The 18,607-nt window shown below is 38.9% G+C and overlaps 2 protein-coding genes across 2 annotated transcripts; both read right to left on the bottom strand.

Moving 5' to 3' along the window:
• Nucleotides 1-10,212: 10,212 nt before the first annotated feature.
• UVI4 (uv-b-insensitive 4) lies at nt 10,213-12,937 on the bottom strand. The gene is made up of 3 exons (XM_088243921.1): nt 12,790-12,937; nt 11,943-12,357; nt 10,213-11,156 (listed from the first exon to the last, which is right to left on the bottom strand). Exons 2-3 carry the CDS (start codon nt 12,342-12,344, stop codon nt 10,770-10,772), a joined length of 789 nt encoding a protein of 262 aa, XP_088100047.1. The 5' UTR covers nt 12,345-12,357; nt 12,790-12,937; the 3' UTR covers nt 10,213-10,769.
• Nucleotides 12,938-14,301: 1,364 nt separating this feature from the next.
• RABA4D (RAB GTPase homolog A4D) lies at nt 14,302-16,865 on the bottom strand. Its single transcript, XM_021945320.2, has 2 exons — nt 16,319-16,865; nt 14,302-14,905 (listed from the first exon to the last, which is right to left on the bottom strand). Exons 1-2 carry the CDS (start codon nt 16,543-16,545, stop codon nt 14,464-14,466), a joined length of 669 nt encoding a protein of 222 aa, XP_021801012.1. The 5' UTR covers nt 16,546-16,865; the 3' UTR covers nt 14,302-14,463.
• Nucleotides 16,866-18,607: the final 1,742 nt, after the last annotated feature.

The following is an 18,607-nucleotide window of genomic DNA, read 5'->3' as shown; positions in this document are numbered from 1 at the left end:
GTTTCTCCTCTGCCCATTGTGCTTTTCTAGCTAACATTACAGGTCACACCGAGCCCACATCTTATGCTCAGGCTCTCCTTGATCCTAATTGGTGACAAGCCATGAATGCAGAATTAGAGGCATTACAACACAATAACACATGGAGTATGGTTCCTCTGCCCGTTGGTCATAAACCGATCGGTTGCAAATGGGTCTACAAAATCAAATACAAGTCTAATGGCACCATTGAGCACTACAAGGCTCGCCTTGTTGCTAAGGGATACACTCAGGTTGAGGGAGAGAACATTTTCCCCTACCGCTAAACTCACAACCCTTCGATACCTTCTTATTGTTGATGCTACTCGTCATTGGTTCATCCAACAATTGGACGTCCAAAACGCTTTTCTTCATGGCGATTTGCATGAAGTGGTTTACATGGAGCCTCCTCCTAGACTTTGCTGACATGGGGAGAACATTGTATGTTGGCTCAATAAGTCCCCCTATGGACTCAAACAGGCATCCAGAAACTGGTTCTCCACATTTTCAGATACCATTAAGAAAGCAAGTTATCAACAATCAAAGGCTGATTATTCTCTTTTCACCAAGGCTCAAGGTACTTCATTTACTGCAATTTTTATCTATGTTGACAACATACTTCTCACAGGAAATGATCTTCAAGAAATGGAACGTCTCAAAAAGTTTCTTCTCAAACGCTTCCATATCAAAGATCTTGGAGATTTGAAATATTTTTTGGACATTGAATTCTCTCGTTCCAAGAAAGGCATTTTCATGTCTCAGAGAAAATACGCACTAGATATTTTGCAAGACTCGGGACTTCTCAGTGCACACCCTGACAAGTTTCCAATAGAGTAGAATTTGAAACTCACTCCTACAGATGGAGCATTGCTGAATGATGCAACTAAGTATAAAAGACTGGTTGGCAAACTTATTTATCTTACTGTCACAAGGCTTGACATAGTCTATTCTGTTCAAATATTAAGTCAATTCATGCATCAACCTCGCAAACCTCATTGGGATGCTGCCATACGAATCCTCAAATACATCAAAGGTACTCCTGGTCAAGGTTTGCTATTTCTTGCTACAAACAATTTTGCCTTGAAAGCTTTTTGTGATTCAGATTGGGGTGGTTGTTGTGCCACCAGGAGATCGGTTACAGGCTACTGTGTTTTTCTAGGAAATTCTCTTATCTCATGGAAATCTAAGAAACAAGCCAATGTTTCTAGATCTTCAGCAGAAGCCGAATATCGAGCTATTGCTAACACATGTTTGGAGCTGACCTAGCTATGCTATATATTACAGGATTTAAAAGTCCCACAAATAGCTCCTACACCATTGTTTTGTGATAATCAGGCGGCTTTGTACATTGCAGCAAATCCAGTTTTCCATTAGCGTACAAAGCACATTGAGATAGACTGTCACCTAGTTCGAGAAAAACTGCAAGCTGGAATGATTAGTCCTTCACATGTATCTACGCGCTTCCAATTGGCAGATGTATTTACAAAGGCCTTGAGGAAAGATCAATTTGTGGCACTGCGCGATAAGTTGGGAGTTCATGACATTTACTCTCCAACTTGAGGGGGAGTATTAAGAATTATTATTGTAATATATTTACTTTCCAAGTTAGTCTAGGGTAAATCCTAATAACAAAGTTCAATGAAGACATAGGAAGAAACTTTGAGAAGAAGCTTGCAATTTCTTGTATTAATTTTCTTTCTTTTTCAATCTGCTTTACAATGAACAGTATCTAATATTTATAGGACATAAGCACTTTGCTTCTCAGCTACGACTTAACAAACACGTGAACCCACGTGAACTTCTAACTAAGTACACAATTCAACATGCCATGTCAGCATTATATACATGTCTTTTGCCAATCATCCCCCCTCAATCGCAGTGGTGGCTGGACCAACACTAAGATTGTGACAGTGTTTCAAAAATAATGGACTATGCAGGCCCTTTGTGAAAATGTCGGCAACTTGGTCTTCAGTATTGACATATAGAACCACCAAATCATGACGCTGAACCCGTTCTCTGATAAAGTGAAAATCAAGTTTTAAATGCTTTATGCGAGAGTGCAAAATTGGATTACAACTTAAGGCCAATGTTGATAAATTGTCACTATATAAGACTGGAGCTTCAGGAACAACAATATGTAAGTCTTAAAGAACATATCTGATCCAAGAGATATCAGCAGCACAGTTGGCAAGAGCTCAATACTCTGCCTCTGTGGAACTACGAGAGACAGAAGATTGCTTATGAGAGGACCAAGAGATAGGATTCTGCCAAAGAAATACAATGTACCCTGTAGTAGAGCGACGAGTATTGGGATCCCCAGCCCAATCCGCATCACTATAACCAACCAAAACAGAAGAACCATATGTAAATGTCAAACCATAAGATAAAGTGCCTTGCACATATCTCAACATACGCTTAACTAAAGTCATATGAATATCAGTAGGAGCAGTCATAAACTGGCATACAGTGTTCACAGCATATGCCAGATCTAGCCGTGTGAATGTGAGGTATTGAAGAGCTCAAACCAAGCTGCAAAACATTGTAGGATCAGTAAGTAATGTACCATCAGTTTTTAGAACATGACAATGAGGCTTACAAGGTGTAATTGATGGTTTACAAGTTTCCATGCCAGCTCTCTTAAGTAAATCACGAGCATATTTAGCTTGGTTGACAAACAAATCACCATTGGACTGATAAGAAACCTCCAAGCCTAAGAAATAAGTAAGCTGGCCAGTATCTTTCATATCAAACACTTGTCCCAAATCATCAATCACAGATTGCACAAGGTTAGAACTTGAACCAGTGATGATAATGTCATCCACATACAGCAAAAGAATAACCACATTACTACCATCATGCTTCACAAAGAGACTAGGATCGAAGTGTGAAGACACAAAGCCCAAAGCTGGAAGATATCCAGTGAATTTGGCATTCCAGGCACGTGGTGCCTGTTTAAGACCGTAAAGAGACTTTCGAAGCCGACATACATAATCTAGATAATGATCATCAATGAATCCCAAAGGCTGTTTCATGTACACTTCCTCCTGTAGATCACCAAGAAGAAATGCGTTTTTAACGTCCAATTGACGCAAAGACCATCTATGAGTTGCAGCTAAACTTAAAATCAATCGAACTGTGGTATGACGAACTACATGACTAAAGGTTTCGTCAAAATCTATACCTTGTTCTTGACTAAAACCTTGTGCAACTAAATGAGCTTTATATCGAGCAATACGTCCATCAACATGTCTTTTAATTTTGTAAATCCAACGACAACCAACAATATTCTTATCAGAGGGTGGAGGAACTAAATCCCATGTACCTTGAGTTTGTAATGCTTGAATTTCCTCTGTCATAGCCTGCTGCCACTCAGACTTTGTACTAGCTTCTCAAAAAGTATGAGGCTCATCATGAGCAGTAATTGTAGATAAACAAGTGGAATAACATTGAAAATCACCAAAATCTTTCTTCTTGCTAATACCACTTTTAAGACGAGTTTGCATAGAATGACCATGCTGTGGAATGGAAACATGTAATTGCGCAGGATCCAAAATAGGTTGCATAGTCTGAGCAGAACCTAAGACCTCTTGAGCCACGGATGTAGATACTAAAGAAGATGAATTCTCATTTGAACATGGGAGAGGAGAGTGATCAGACTCCGTGGTAGGAACATATCGATGAGGCAATGAAACTGTTATAGCTGAAGGAGATAATTGTGTCATGACAGAAGAAGATTGGGTTGAGGATACTGAACAATTCTTCATTGGAAACTGAGTTTCATCATGAATTACATGTCTTGAAATAACCACTTTATGAGTGTCAGGATGAAAACAAATAACACCCTTATAACCAAGAGAATATCCAAGGAACACATGCTCTGCTGATCGTGGCTCCAACTTGTGAGAATTATAGGGTTGAAGAAGTGGATATACTGCAGATCCAAAAACCTTTAATGATTGAAGCTCAGGATTATGACCAAACAATTTCAAGTATGGAGATGTCATTTGAAGAAGCTGACAAGGCATACGATTTATGAGAAAGGCAGCATGAGCTGCAACATAGTACCAAAACTTGTCATTCAAGGCAGCAGTAGCAAGTAATGTAATCGTGGTTTCAATAATATGCCTATTCTTCCTCTCAGCAACCCCATTTTGTTGAGGGGTATAAGGACATGAAATATGATGGAGAATGCCCTTATAAGCCAAGAAATCTTTAAATGCTTTACTATTATACTCCCCACCGCCATCAGATTGAAAATATTGCACAAAAGCTTGAAAGTGCTTAGTAATATACGCATGAAACTTCATAAATGTGGGAAAAACCTCATATTTATTGATTAATGGAAAAATCCATAGAATCGAGTACAGTCATCTATTATTGACACATAACATCTATATCCACCAAATGCTACAGAGGAGGAAAAACCTCATACATCAGAGTGTAAACACTGAAAAGGTAATGAAGAGCGAGACTGTGAAGTACCAAAAGGAAGGCGGTGCATTTTACCACTCAAACAAAAACTACATAAACTCTGAGAGGAATCTGAAACACTATAAATTTGAGACTATTTCAACATCTAAGTAAGAACTTCATTGGACACATGACCAAATCTCTGATGCCAAAGAACTGAAGATACTGGTTTCCCAAGTAAAGCTGTTGGAGTAGATACTAGTTTCCCAAGTAAAGCTGTTGGAGTAGAGGCAATCCCATCAGCCACAATTGGTGAAGACTTGGTACTGGATCTTATTGACAAAGCACCAAGAGCTTGAGGAATTGGTTACAGACCCTTGTTACGACGACCCTTGTACAGCAGAGCCTTCGTTGCTTTGTCCTGTACATAGATATATGAGTCATCAAAAATCACCCAGCATTTATTATCCTTACACAATTGGTAAATGGATAACAAGCTGGCAGCCAACTGAGGCACGTGATAAACTTGATTGAGGCGAAGAGAACCGGAAATACTAGGAATGGAAGCATTGCCAACATGAGCAATGCACAGACCTTCGCCATTTCCAACAGTTATTTTCTCATCAGCGGTATACGGAGCAACTTGAGCCAACTGAGTCACATTATTGGTCATATGATGAGATGCACCACTGTCGGCGATCCAAAACTCATCAGCAGAAAATGAAGGAGAGGTTTAAGTTGTCATTGCATGGAGCTGAGCAGGAGGTGCAGTGCCTTGATAGGCAAAGTTAGTTCTATGGTAGCAGTCCAAGGCTGTGTGACCTTTCTTTCCACAAATCTGGCATTCCACAACAGGATTAGTCACAGAAGAATTGTCAGGAACTCGATAGAAGCAGTTTGGAGCAGTATGTCCTCGTTTGTTGCAAATTTGGCACTCAGGAATTACTTGAGACTTTTGAACAGAGGAACCAAAAGAAGGACGTGATTGAAAATTCCCCCTTGGATTTGAATATTGTGGTGATGAGTTGTAATTGCCTCTGCCTCTAACAGACCCTGAAGAAAATCCTTGAGAGGGTTGTGGATACCGGGAGTAAGAATTCGATTGAAAACCAGAATGCCCCGACTGTCTCACTCCAGTAAAACCACGAGAAGGCTGTGCATGAATAATACCAACAGTCGATGTTGAGAGAGAAGAGGACTGTGAGCTAGAGCCTGGAGTGGAAGAAACAAAACTTATGAGACTAGACATTTGATGAGACAATGCCATCACCCATGACTCTATTGTGCGCTCAGCAGAAAGCAATTGTGCTCAGAATTCCTTCATAGTGATGGGAGTCTCACGAGCAAAGATAACAGTCCTGATTATATCAAACTCAGCAGGAAGACCATTAAGAGTTGCATATCATCGTCAGTCAGCTTGACACCAGCAGCCGTCAGTTGATCTCGAAGATGTTTAAGTCTAAGTAAGAAACGTTCAATAGAATCTGCACCCTTACTAATTGTGTGAAGCTCAGTTTTTAACTATGTGACACGAGACCTTGATACAGATGCATAACAGTTTGTGAGATTAAGCCATGCGTCTCTAGCTGTCTTACAACCAACAACATATTCAATCGCATCATCTGAAAGAGTTGCAATCAACAAACTCAATAGAGCTTTGTCAATTTGTATCCACTGCTTGTATACTTCAGTAAGGTCACCAGTAGCGCCCTCACTTTCTGTGACAACATACTTAGGTGGACAACTACTAGAGCCATCAAAGTGACCATAGAGATCATAACCTTGTAGCACTGATTGGAACTGAAAGTGCCACTTAACAAAGTTATCCTCATTCAAATGAATGGTAAGAATTCCTAAAAGTCCTTCGATTTTAGGCATCACAAACGTCATTGTTGCAAAATAACAAAATTGATGCAGGCTTCGTGCCTAAACAATTTCCAGAGAAAAACAAGAAACAACTTGTCTAAACTGAGCACAGAAGAACAAAGAACACAATCACCAATCAATAATCGTTGATCTCAAACAAAACCTAGGAGGCTTCGTGCCAAAAAAAAAAAAAAAAGAAGTTGAAATCAGATGCAAGAATAGAGATGCTTTGTGCTTCAATTGTAAAACAAGATCAAAAGGGCTTCGTGCCTGAATCACTTGCAAGAACAAAGATGCTTCGTGCTTCAATTGTAAACTAAGAACTCAGTGGCTTCGTGCCTAAATCGCAAATTGCACAATTCCAAACAAGGATAGAATCATACCAGATCACTGAATTAGTGCGAGAAAAGATAAATTCCACTCGAGACGATGAGAGAGCAGAATACCTCCATAATCGCACTGAAAAAGTTGAGAAGAATCATCGCTATTTTCATCCACAGCGAGCACAGAACAAGCGCCATCAAGAAGTGTAGAGATAAGAAAAATTCTGATGAACAGAGATCACGCGGAAGCTATTGGATCAAGAGCCGAAGCTCTGATACCATTGCCAATTGGTTTTGGGGTGCAAGGGCTTATAAGGAGTTGGGCTACTCCCCCCATTGCCAATTGGTTTTGGGGTGGAACCTCAACTTCCTTCATGGTATCAGAGCGGGTTAGCCCACATGTGAAAGCCCAACGGCCACACGTGCTCCACGTCACCCAATATGTCTTGTCCACGTGTTAGGCTTGAAAATTCGCCACACGTGCGGGGGCGTGTGAGAATGTGAAGGTAAAGAGTCCCGCATTGGAAAGTTGAGAAACCTAACAAGGGCTTATAAGGAGTTGGGCTACTCCCCCCATTGCCAATTGGTTTTGGGGTGGAACTTCAACTTCCTTCAAATCCCACTAAAAGTGGATCTCGGCTTGTTAGCCTTAAAGTTAGACGTGATTGAATGTTGTATCTGTATATATACTTTGTTCTATTGATATGAGAAAAATACAAGAAAATATTCATCCAATTGTTCATCGTCTGTTCTATAACCCTTAACCCTACTTTGGTTTTCTTAAGAAAGGTGCCATGGAAACTGTTGTTCTTGAATTGCAGCTCTACAAGAAACGAGAGGTTGCCTAAGTGTGGTGGAATGGTGCCGATGGGTCCCATGAAAGAGAAGTTCAAGACTGAAACTCTAAGATGGTGAGCACCACAGGTAACGCCAACCCAGTTGAAGACGGAGGTGGTGGTTGACCAGTTGACCAAGATGTTGTGAGGGTCACTAGTGATATGGGATCTCAGAGCAAGAAGAGCAGACTGGTCGGTGGTGATGTTGGTTTGTGCTGCACCTGTACCTACAGAAATGTAGTGCAGCACCAGCAACAACGTTATTGAAAAGAGGAAACGACTTGTCTCCATGAGCATCGAAAGCAGAGAAGTTCCAACTTCAAAGTGTTTTTCCTTTTCTTTTCTTTTTGTTTTCTCCCACAATTGAAAACTTGAAATGATTGAGTAATTTGTTGCAGTGCCAATTTATGAAGGCGGAACAAGTTGCCAAAAGAGTGGGGAACATGATTGCACCCTCGGGGAAGAAATTCGCAAGTAGCCAAATGTAACGACTTAGACTTTTAATGAAGGAAGAATGGACAATTGGGCATCTGTTTCTACGCACCATCATAAATGTAGAAGGGCTTGCTATACATATTTGTCTCTATATATTCCGCCAATCAGATATGGATGGTCTTTGTCATATGAATAATATAGAATAATTTAGAAAAATTGAGAGAAGTTGACAAGTTAAAGTCACTAGAAACATCCTACTAATTATATAATGTATTATAACTAGATAAATCTAGAATTAGAAGACAACTTGTGGCTGAAAATAACTTTGGTAAAGTCGGATACTCTGCCCAAAGCAAAGTTGCCGACTTAGTATTCTTATAAATAGCCTACAGCCTCTCAAAGTACTTAAGCTAAAAAACTACAGCTGTCCAACTCTAGCCATCAGCCAACTCAAGTATTAAAGCCTTGTATCTTTCCTATTTCAATCAATAGAATAAAACTACTTTGTTACTCTTTCAAAAGTTTTCCTTTCCAAGTTAAGCTAATTGTCCTAAACACTACCAACCATTCTCTAAACTTCTTCTCCCTTAAACTAACACTTCCAAATACGTTGGAATTTATTTGATGCAGAATTGCAGACTCCCCTTACGCTACGTTTGGTTTGGTTCATGGATAGTGATTCATAAACTAACCTCCACCATTCTGAGCAATCCCAGCTCATCCATGAATAGTGATTCAAGAGAGCCACCAAGCGCATAGCAGAACATACATGCTATGCCATTACATCTTCATCCCAATAGTCAATAGTGGCACAGTCACATTATTGCATCCAATCAGCATTGACCATATCGTCAAAACTCGGCATCTCATGATATTTGAGATTTCAAATCTCATAAATGAATCCAAACAAGGATAAGGTATATACGTCTTGAACTTAACTCACAGGACCAGTATTAATAATTAAAGGGTATTTTAGGAATAATGATGGATAGAAAGATAGGATTTGTGTTTTTTAAAATTAACATGGTTGGTGGGAAGATAAGGTGAATATGAAAATAAGACAGGGATGGAAATAGCAGCACTCAATATTTATTATAGGCTTTTTATCACAAATGGTCCTTGACGTTTACGAAATTATCACGAATGGTCCTTGAGGTTTTTTTGTGACACTAATAGTCCTTAACGTTTGGACTTTTTATCACAAATGGTCCTTGCCGTCAAAAATTCTGTTATGTGTATGATGTGGAAGATAAGTGGAGCCCACATGTACAATCACATCGTGACATGTGGATTAAATAAATAAATAAATATTTTTTTATTATGAAAATCCATTAAAAAAACCATTTAGAGAGTAGAGAGAAAGAGAGAGAGAGAGAGGCTAAATGGTTTTTTAATGGATTTTCATAAAAAAAAAAAAATATTTATTTATTTATTTAATCCACATGTCACGATGTGATTGTACATGTGGGCTCCACTTATTTTCCACATCATACACTTAACAGAATTTTTGACAGCAAGGACCATTTGTGATAAAAAGTTCAAACGTTAAGGACTATTAGTGTCACAAAAAAACCTCAAGGACCATTCGTGATAATTTCATAAACGTCAAGGACCATTTGTGATAAAAAGCCTTTATTATATAATGAACCAATAATAGAAGCTAATGAAAATCTGAAAGTAGAGCATTGATTGCCACCATTGCAAACATCCAATACTTGTTCTTCCTCTGGTTTGGTTCTTATCTTTTGTTCATGGTGAATATCCATACCACAAGACATTACCCTACCAGCTTGCAGCTTGGTTTTTGGAATCACTTCAATTGGTAATGGCAAATTTAAACTCGTCCCACATAATTCCAATACTAATTCACTTTTTGGATTAAACAATCCCACTTCCCCTGTTTCACTGCACTTCTTCCACTTGGCCATATAACTTACCAACTGTAAGAGTAAAAATGTGGAGGAGGCTTGACTTTGTATCGAGCGGAACTCAAGTAGCAGGTATGCAGTAATCTGAATGTAGACATGACATATCTCAGCCTGCTGCTAGATTTATTTCTTCTTTCTCTGTGATAGGTAAATATTTCCTTCTTACTTTGTTTTTCCCATAAATTTCTTACTGTATTAGCTCAATATTTTAGTGTTATTGTATTTCCCATCAACTTATTCATTTTTTTCTAATTCCATAGTATATACTCAAATCAGCAACCGAAGTTTCCGTGATTTGTGTTGGAACCTGAAGTTCCGAATTAGATGTACAAATCTTAAAACCATTGTATACAATGACATTCTCACATTTAACAGCTGCATCTATGAATGAACATCAAATTCCAAAACATTAGAGAATCCAACTGCATTTGATAAGAACAAATGGTTCACATCATAAACGAAAAGTAATTGGCCTCATTGTACATGAGAAATTATCTGAACAAATACAACAAAGATGGAGATGTGGCCCTATATATACACCATTTCAACCACTTATCTACTGCTAAGACCATCAAAGAATGATGGCAACTAGACACAAGAATATAGTAACCTCACACTGAGAACTTTAGCAGTGATAACTGCCCATGTATACTAAGACCTTAAGCACATTAAGTTTCAAAACAAAAACAAAATCTGCTAAGTCAAAGTAAAGTTATCACCAGAAGATGATAAAAGTCATATGGTAGGCAATATCACCAGAAGATGATAAGAGTCATATGGTAGGCAATATCACCAGAGGATGATAACCGTCTAACTGAGGATCAAAACGGTATCACCAGAAGGTGATAAGTCTAACAGAGGGTCAGAAATGTATTGTATCACCAGAAGGTGATAAGTCCCAACTGCGTTAAACCTTGTCCAATCTCCTATGTTCCAATGCTAATGTTGTTGCTCCCTCATCGCATTGACATCAAAGTTCGAACTCTTTTCTCCCTCTCAGCCTTCTTAGCACTGGGGGTCCTCTTCAGCCTCTGAAGTTCTTCCATCACCACTTTCTCAACCGTGTCAATTGAGTTCAATAGTTTCTTCTGTGGTGTAAGAAATTCTCCTTCAGCAGTCTGAGTGTTAGTGGCTTCCCTTATAATTTTCTGCACTCTACCAACGGAAGGAGGTGGGTATTGCTTGGTTCGAACAGCTGAATATGGAGTAACAGGAACACCATGCTCAAGTTGAGCACCTGGCACTAGCAGATACTGATCAAGGATATTCCGGCCCTGTGGAACTTGACCCTCAGTGTGTTGGCCATCGTTCTCACCCAAGCGTGCTCTTCTCCTTTCAATGGCCTGCTTAAAAGTATTAAATTGGGCAATTGAAGTATGGAAAGAGATACTCATATTGTATAACAAGTATGAGCTAATCAATGAACTAATCAATGCATTATACCACAACTAGTATACAAAGTACATACAATAGAATAAATGTGCACACTATTAAGGCCATAAAAGCTGAAACAACACACAATTAACGCTAAACCACCTGTTTGCCAGGAGAACTGGGACCTCAGATTCCTCATAATAAAAATTAAAATAAAAAACTACTCAAATAAATTTTTATACAAATTCTTACTATACACCAAACACATGCACATGTGTTTTTCACCTTTATAAATTCTAAACTGCATGACAACAAGACATTAATGCAGTCCAAGAGAACACAACAAATCAAGATTTAGGGAGACATGCGCTCAACACATTAATTGCTACAGAATAAGAATCAATCAAACCCAGAACAAATTACAATAAAATTAATACGTCAATTACTACAAACAAAGAAAAAGTGAAACCCATATGATATATCAATCAACCACGAAATGGATTACTTCAAATTAATCAAACAGACATGAAATTAACTCAATTAAATTAAACCAAGTTAAACTAAGAGCCATTCAATAAACCAACCAAGAAATGGGTCACTGCAAACTAATCAAACAGACATGAAATGAACTCAATCAAATCAAACCAATCAAACTAAGGCCATATTCAAACGTCAGATAAACGCAATTAATCCTTCGCTCAATAAACTAATCAAGCAACACAGAAAGAGTGAAGGGTCAAGAAAGTGACTCTTACCCTCACAACAGCACTGATATCCTGGAGAGGGGTTCTTGGGTACCAAGAAGGTAACACGCTGTTACTGGATCTGCCCCTTCTCCGGCGAGAACTCCCGGCCGGCGGCGTGTTCTCTCTGGCCGGTGTCGTAAACCCAAATGGGATCCGACCACGCGCATTTCCGGTCCTCGAAGTCCTCAAACTGCTCCTCAGGAGCCCTCCACCACCAACAACTCCGGTGGCCCCAAACCCTAATGCTGTTGGGGCTCTCTGTCTCGCTGGCGTTCTCGACAAGTCTGGAACAACCTGAAGAACCTGCTCTGGCGGATCTATGTATATACTGCGATTGCGCGATAGCCATTGAGCATAGGTGTCTGCGAGATCAACAGGCGGCCTTGACAGTCTATCTCTTGCTTCAGCCATTTCACGATACAAACTGAAAAGGAAAAAGGAAATTTAGATCAAACAGAGAACAAGAGCTTTCATAATGAAATACAAAGAGAAGAGTCGCACTTTCCTAGAAAATCAAAGGGAACTTCGCAAGAAAACCCGGCAATTTCCTGACCCAGATGACATATTCATCAGATCTGAAACTATTCAGAAAATGCAAAATTTTCTGAGGGAAACTACTATCGGAACTTCTAATTTTAAGTGTTCACACAAATAAAAAGATAGAGAAGAGCTCTCACTTTCCCAGAAAATGGAAACTTTCTAGGAAAATTAGGGGTCATCACATCAAGAAACCCCGAAAGTTTTCCGACCCAGATGACATTTCAATCGGAAATGATAATCTTAGGGGAGATCCAGATGCTTCATTTTAGTATACAAATCGACCTAAGAGAAGAAACCCAGATGGCCATTGATTTACCTGGAGCAGAATTAGGGTTTTGGAGCGTTTTCGTTTGACAGCGTAAAGTGGAGGGGGGTCTCTGAAAGTAGAAGAAGAGGAAGCTTGGATTTGTGAGAGAGCGAATGGGCAAATTTTCAAACTGGAAAAATGGGCGGTCTTGTAGACGCCCAAAACCCAACCCCAAATTTTCGCACGTGTCGGGAATTTTCGCACGTGTATCGGGGTTTTGGCCTTTTATCTTTTACTTCTTCTAAGCGGGATCCAAATTTCGAATTGTTTTTGTCCAATAAATTTCAAATTGTCTTAATGAGCGGGATAAACAAGCCAAGTTTGTTTTTAGATTTTGGATCTCGAAGTTATTTTCTCATAACTAGATTTCAAAGTTTAAATAAATTGTTAGATTAGGAAATAATTGGTTTTCTCGACTATGGTCAACTCTTCTCTTAAAAGCCATCAATTTTGAATCTGAATAAACACAATTGTTTGGCAGTACGGTCTAGGCTCTCTACCCTATTATAAAAACTAGGGCTGGGCATTCAAATCAGTAATCCTATCAAATTGCCCAAACCAAATCGATGGTTTGGGTTGGTTTGGTTTTTTTTCAATTTTTTTTCAGTCATCAGTTTGAACTCAAATCAAATCAAAATATATGGTTCGGTGTACGGTTTGCAATATTCAAAATCACAGTTTAAACAAACCAAACTTATGGTATTAAAAAAATATTATATATAATACATAGTTTGAATCTTTTCTTTTTCTTTTCTCTACATCTCTCTGTTTGTCTTGTCTCCATTAGCCCCTCTCTCTCTATTTTTTTTCTTCTCCTTCTTCTTACGTCTGTCTTCACTCCCTCTCCCCGTCTCCCTCTTTTTTTTTCCTTCTTCTTCTTCTTCTTCTTCTTCTTCTCTCTCTTCTTCTTCTTCTCTCCATCTCTCCCTCTCTTTTTTTCTTCTTCTCTTCTATGTCTCTCCCTCTCTCCATCACTTTTATTTCTTATCACTTTCTCTCTCTCTCTCTCTCTCTCTCTCTCTCTCTCTCTCTCTCTCTCTCACACACACAAAAAGCCAAAAAACTCAAACCGAACTAAACCAACCCACCAAATTCAGTTACCCGAAGTGGTCGGTTTTCATCATTTATGATTTGATTTCTGTTTCCAAAATAGCCAAACCAAGGCTTACGGTTCTATGTTCGGGTTGAGCCCAAAACCGAATCAACCCAAACCAAGCCCACCCCTAATAAAAACCTACCGAGTTTTGGTTTCATATCTCATGAACGAGACTTTGTTGTACAGTTAATTAAATTAAAATAAGTATCATATTAATTTATGAAACAAAAAATTGCAAATTGTAATCATACTATGCCTTTCCAAGTCAAGAGACAAGATGTAATAACAGTCAATGGACAATTAGTTCCTCATGATGATACATTTTAAACCTGTTGCTATGCAAAACACACATAATTAAGAACTGAAATTTACGAGAACATAAATCAAACAATAATTTTTTAAAAAAAAAACTCTTGAATGCTGCGCTTGAAGTGACCAAAATCCAAATCATACATCAATTCTGATAAACTTTGTACAAAAGATTCTATATTCTAAAAAAAACAAACAGCTTCCAATTCCATATACTAATGGAGGCTGTTTTCTGGAAATTAAGCCTCAAAAAAATTGAAAGTAAAAGTTTGATAAAATTAGGAGGAAAAGCAGCAGCCCCCCTTCCTGGAGGCATCCGACTCTGGACTAGGAACGATAATCGCAGTTCCCTTTAGAAGCCCTGAATCTCCACCATCTTGACCATTGGAAGCAAGGGTCTTCTTGCTCATTATCCGGTATATCTCCATTAAAATCATCAAGAAGGCGGTTTCAACATTGGTGGCTTCAAGAGCAGATGTCTCCATAAAAAATAGGTTCTCTCTTTGAGCAAACTCCTGAGCATCTTCAGTTGGCACTGCTCGGAGACTTCCCAAGTCGCATTTGTTGCCAATGAGCATTATAACAATGTTCTTATCAGCATGGCCCCTTAATTCCTCCAACCACCTAGCCATGTGATCAAATGATTGGCGCTTTGTCATGTCATAAACCAGCATTGCTCCGACTGCGCCTCGGTAGTATGCACTCGTGACAGCTCTGTACCTGAAGAGATAATCAAGGGGATGAGTTCTAGAGGCCATAAATTATAATCAAAGACGGAAAGCTAACAGTTTGCAAGGTAAAAAAATAACCAAATTGCACTCTTTGTGTTTTGCAAACAACAAATGTTAGATTTCTTGCAATTACTCAGTCCAAGCTATCGCTTATTAGGACATTTTGAGGTTTCACAATTCTATGTTTCCCCAAAGGAAACCAAAGTCTGTTTCAAGCTTTTCTACATTTCATATAAAAGCAGCTTCAACCACAAATTCCATAATTTTCACAGAATCATGAAGTATATTGATAATATCCATTTGAAGCTGTCATGTAAAAGATTCTCCTTGAAAGACGATAAGCGCTTCCCATGTCCATATAGTACACCTACATTGGAAACCACTGAGACCAGATTGTAGCAAGAAATGGATCCTAAATAAGCAATCAATGTGATGTAACCCGGTGAGATCTCATTCAGTCCACACAGAGTGCATTAGTAGAGTCCCTAACAAGTAACAACCTAGATCGAAATTAAGATTTGTTTTCGGTGTGCAAGTTTCCAAAAAATCAGTCATTCATCTTTAATTAAGTCAGAAGGAAATGGAAGCTAGGTGAAGGAAAGGTGATCAAGAATGATGCGTGGAGGAATCAACAGATGTGTTTGGAGGGTTGTACATGAAGGTGAAGATGGAAGAGCAAATGCAGCTCCTGAGGTAGCAGACCTCTGTCTACACCACCATTTGTGAGCAGCTTGATGAGATGCATAAGATCATCACTGATAAAGAGGATCTTGCTGGCTGGAATGAGGTGGGGAAGCTATATTGCAATCCATCAATGGCATCTGGTGGCCACAAGATAAATTCAAGGTAGCACAGCAGAGAACCCCAACAACTATGCAACTTCAAATTCTTAAAAACTGTATTTCTCAGAAGATCGAAGAGATAATCGTGAGGTAATTACTAGCTCTGCATTGTCATAAAAGCAACATTCATCTCAAATTTCTGAACTGCCTTCAAGCTAAACATCTGTTTTGTGTCTCTACATCATTGCTGTGTGCAACATTAAATGCATCACCATTCTATTTCATATGCTTTCGAAAACCCGAGGCCTCCCCACAAAGATAGTATTCATAATTCCAGACCAGACATTAGATCCAATCCTTGAAATCTGCTCATCCTGCAGCACCTTCTGTTTTATTGATTGATAAACATTTTTGTTTAAGAAAAAATGGAACAGCAATTCCAAAACAAACACATTTGGAGCCCTCCAACTAGAAATACAGATCCTTTATTGTTACCATCCATTTAATTGGTATGCCTTGTGCAACAAGATATCCTAGATGATCTACAAATAGTAATTAAACAAAATTTTCATCATTTTCCGAAAATGAAACAAGACAAGTTATTGGAGACAATGGTGCACCTTTCTTGGCCAGCAGTGTCCCAAATCTGCGCCTTCACCGTTTTGTGATCGAGAATAAGAGTTTTCGTCTGAAATTCGACCCCGATTGTGGCTTTCGAGTCCACACTGAATTCATTTCTAGCAAAGCGCGCTAGCAGCTGTGTTTTTCCAACCGCCGAGTCTCCAATCAACACCACTTTGAACACATAATCAATTTTCTGATTGTAATCTCCGTACAAATTCGACATCCTCACCGCGATCAAACCACACCAGATTGCTTCTCAAACCCACAATTTGGAACATAAAAACCAATATGAAACAATGCTGAATTTTTCCGATCAACCATGTGGGTGCATTTTGTTGGACATGAAAAGCTTGTGCTGCAGCAGAGCAGGAATTGGGGTATGTTTGGAGAATTAGTGAAACAGAGAGGGAGAGAATGGGAAATGTGGTAAAATTAGGGTTTGAAAGGAAGAGGAGAGTTTGTTAGGAGCTGGAAATGGTGGTTTGGTCAATTGTGGAGAAGGGGAGGGAGAGAGGAGTTAGAGGCGGGGAAACCATCGGCTAGTACGGGTCCCATTAACGGTTTTTCAAGTTCACTGTGAGAATAGTTTTGAGTGTACTTGCCGGTACAACAGTTTTGGTACAAGTGGTGAGATCTGGATCGTGCGTTTGATAGGTAGGGCCCATGGGCGCCATGTGAAACATTCTGGCTAATGCCCTGGAAATTTACAACAACATAAATTTTTATTTATACAAATGATAACCTAAACTACTCTAAATTAATTTAATTTACAAGATGAGAATTCGAATTTGGGTGGAAGGAGACAGGCTCATTGCCATAGTCAACTGCCCTAACACACATTTACCACACATCAAAATCTTAGTTTGGTTCAATCACCCAACATTTGCCTCTAAGTTCTAAGGCCCCGTTTGGTTCATGGGAAAGGAATCTTGGGGATGAGAAATCAATTGCTTTCCCATGTTTGGTAAGTCAGGCATGGGAAATCATTGTCTGACACATGGGAAAGTAGGAGGGAAAATGAAGCCTTCCTTCCTCCTTGGGTTTTACTTTCCCATCAAATCCGTTCCGTGAACCAAACGGGGCCTAACTTTCGATGTCGTTAGGGTGGAGTGAGGAATTGGTAGACTTTGGATTTAGATCCTGTTAAAAATATAAAAAATAAAGATCATAAAACATTTTTTTTGTGGCTGACCAACCACCAATGTTTTTGTTTGCTAATTAGTCTCCCATGCTGGGGTTTTATCATTCATGAGGGTTTAGAAAAATTAGAACACCTCCCCATGGGAGATGCAATTTTGGGGACGTAAAGCTTAATTTACATCTCCATTTACATTTCTGGTAGAATAAATGGGATGGAAATTATTTTCTTGTGCTACAAGGGGGAGTTTCTAAATTTTGAAATCTGGTTTAATTTGGGCTGTTGGATGTCAACAAACATTAAATCTCAGCCCTTCATTTAGAAGCAGTTGAAGGGAAGAGAGAGAGAGAGAGAGAGAGAGAGAGCAACATCAAGCATGATGCGCTGCCCGTAAAAAATCTCATTATTCTCTACATGATGACCACCAATGATAGTCACATTATTTTATTATGAACTTGACTTTGTAACGTCGACATCATGTCACATGCTACATAAATTGATATATAAATTTATGTGATTAAGTTGATGTCCATAGTATTATTGAGAAAAAAAAAATGTTGGAAGTGATTGAGTATTTTATAGCTACAGTTTGGGAAATAATAAAAGTCAATATCTTCCAACACAAACTAGATTTCCTTTCACAGTGCTCACGAGCCTCCCTAGTATTCATGGTCCATGGTCTACGCATTGCAAGGCCTCCTACGTCCTCGTCAATTATTTTATATCGTTACTAGTTGGGAATAACAAAACAGTATTATTCTCGTTTCTTCCAAAACAATAGGTCAGCGTTTCTTCCAAAACAATAGGTCAGCAGAGTCTACCAGCTAAAGGCTTAGGCAGGACCATTCTTTTTCCGAAGAAACCTAGCTACACAGAAATAAAACTATCCCTTTTTATCTTCCAAAAAAGGACAAACAAGATGGTGAGATCATGGGCTTTGATACTGCAATTTTGTTTTGCTAACTGCTTAATATTTAGTGCTGAGCTTACCTTTCGAAAACAGGATAAGGTTCAGCTGCAAAAGCAAAAAAAAAAAAATATCTGTAACCAAAAAGGAAAAAACTACGAAAAAAAAGTCTTCAAATCATAAATATGTGGCTGGCATCAATAATTAAAGGTATCCACGATCATATAGATGCCTTGAGAA

The sequence above is a fragment of the Prunus avium genome, chromosome 7, assembly GCF_965620075.1.
Source record: "Prunus avium chromosome 7, drPruAviu1.hap1.1, whole genome shotgun sequence".
Lineage (NCBI taxonomy): Eukaryota > Viridiplantae > Streptophyta > Magnoliopsida > Rosales > Rosaceae > Prunus > Prunus avium.
Note: the sequence above shows the minus strand (reverse complement) of the source record. Positions and strands in the feature narration are given on the sequence as shown.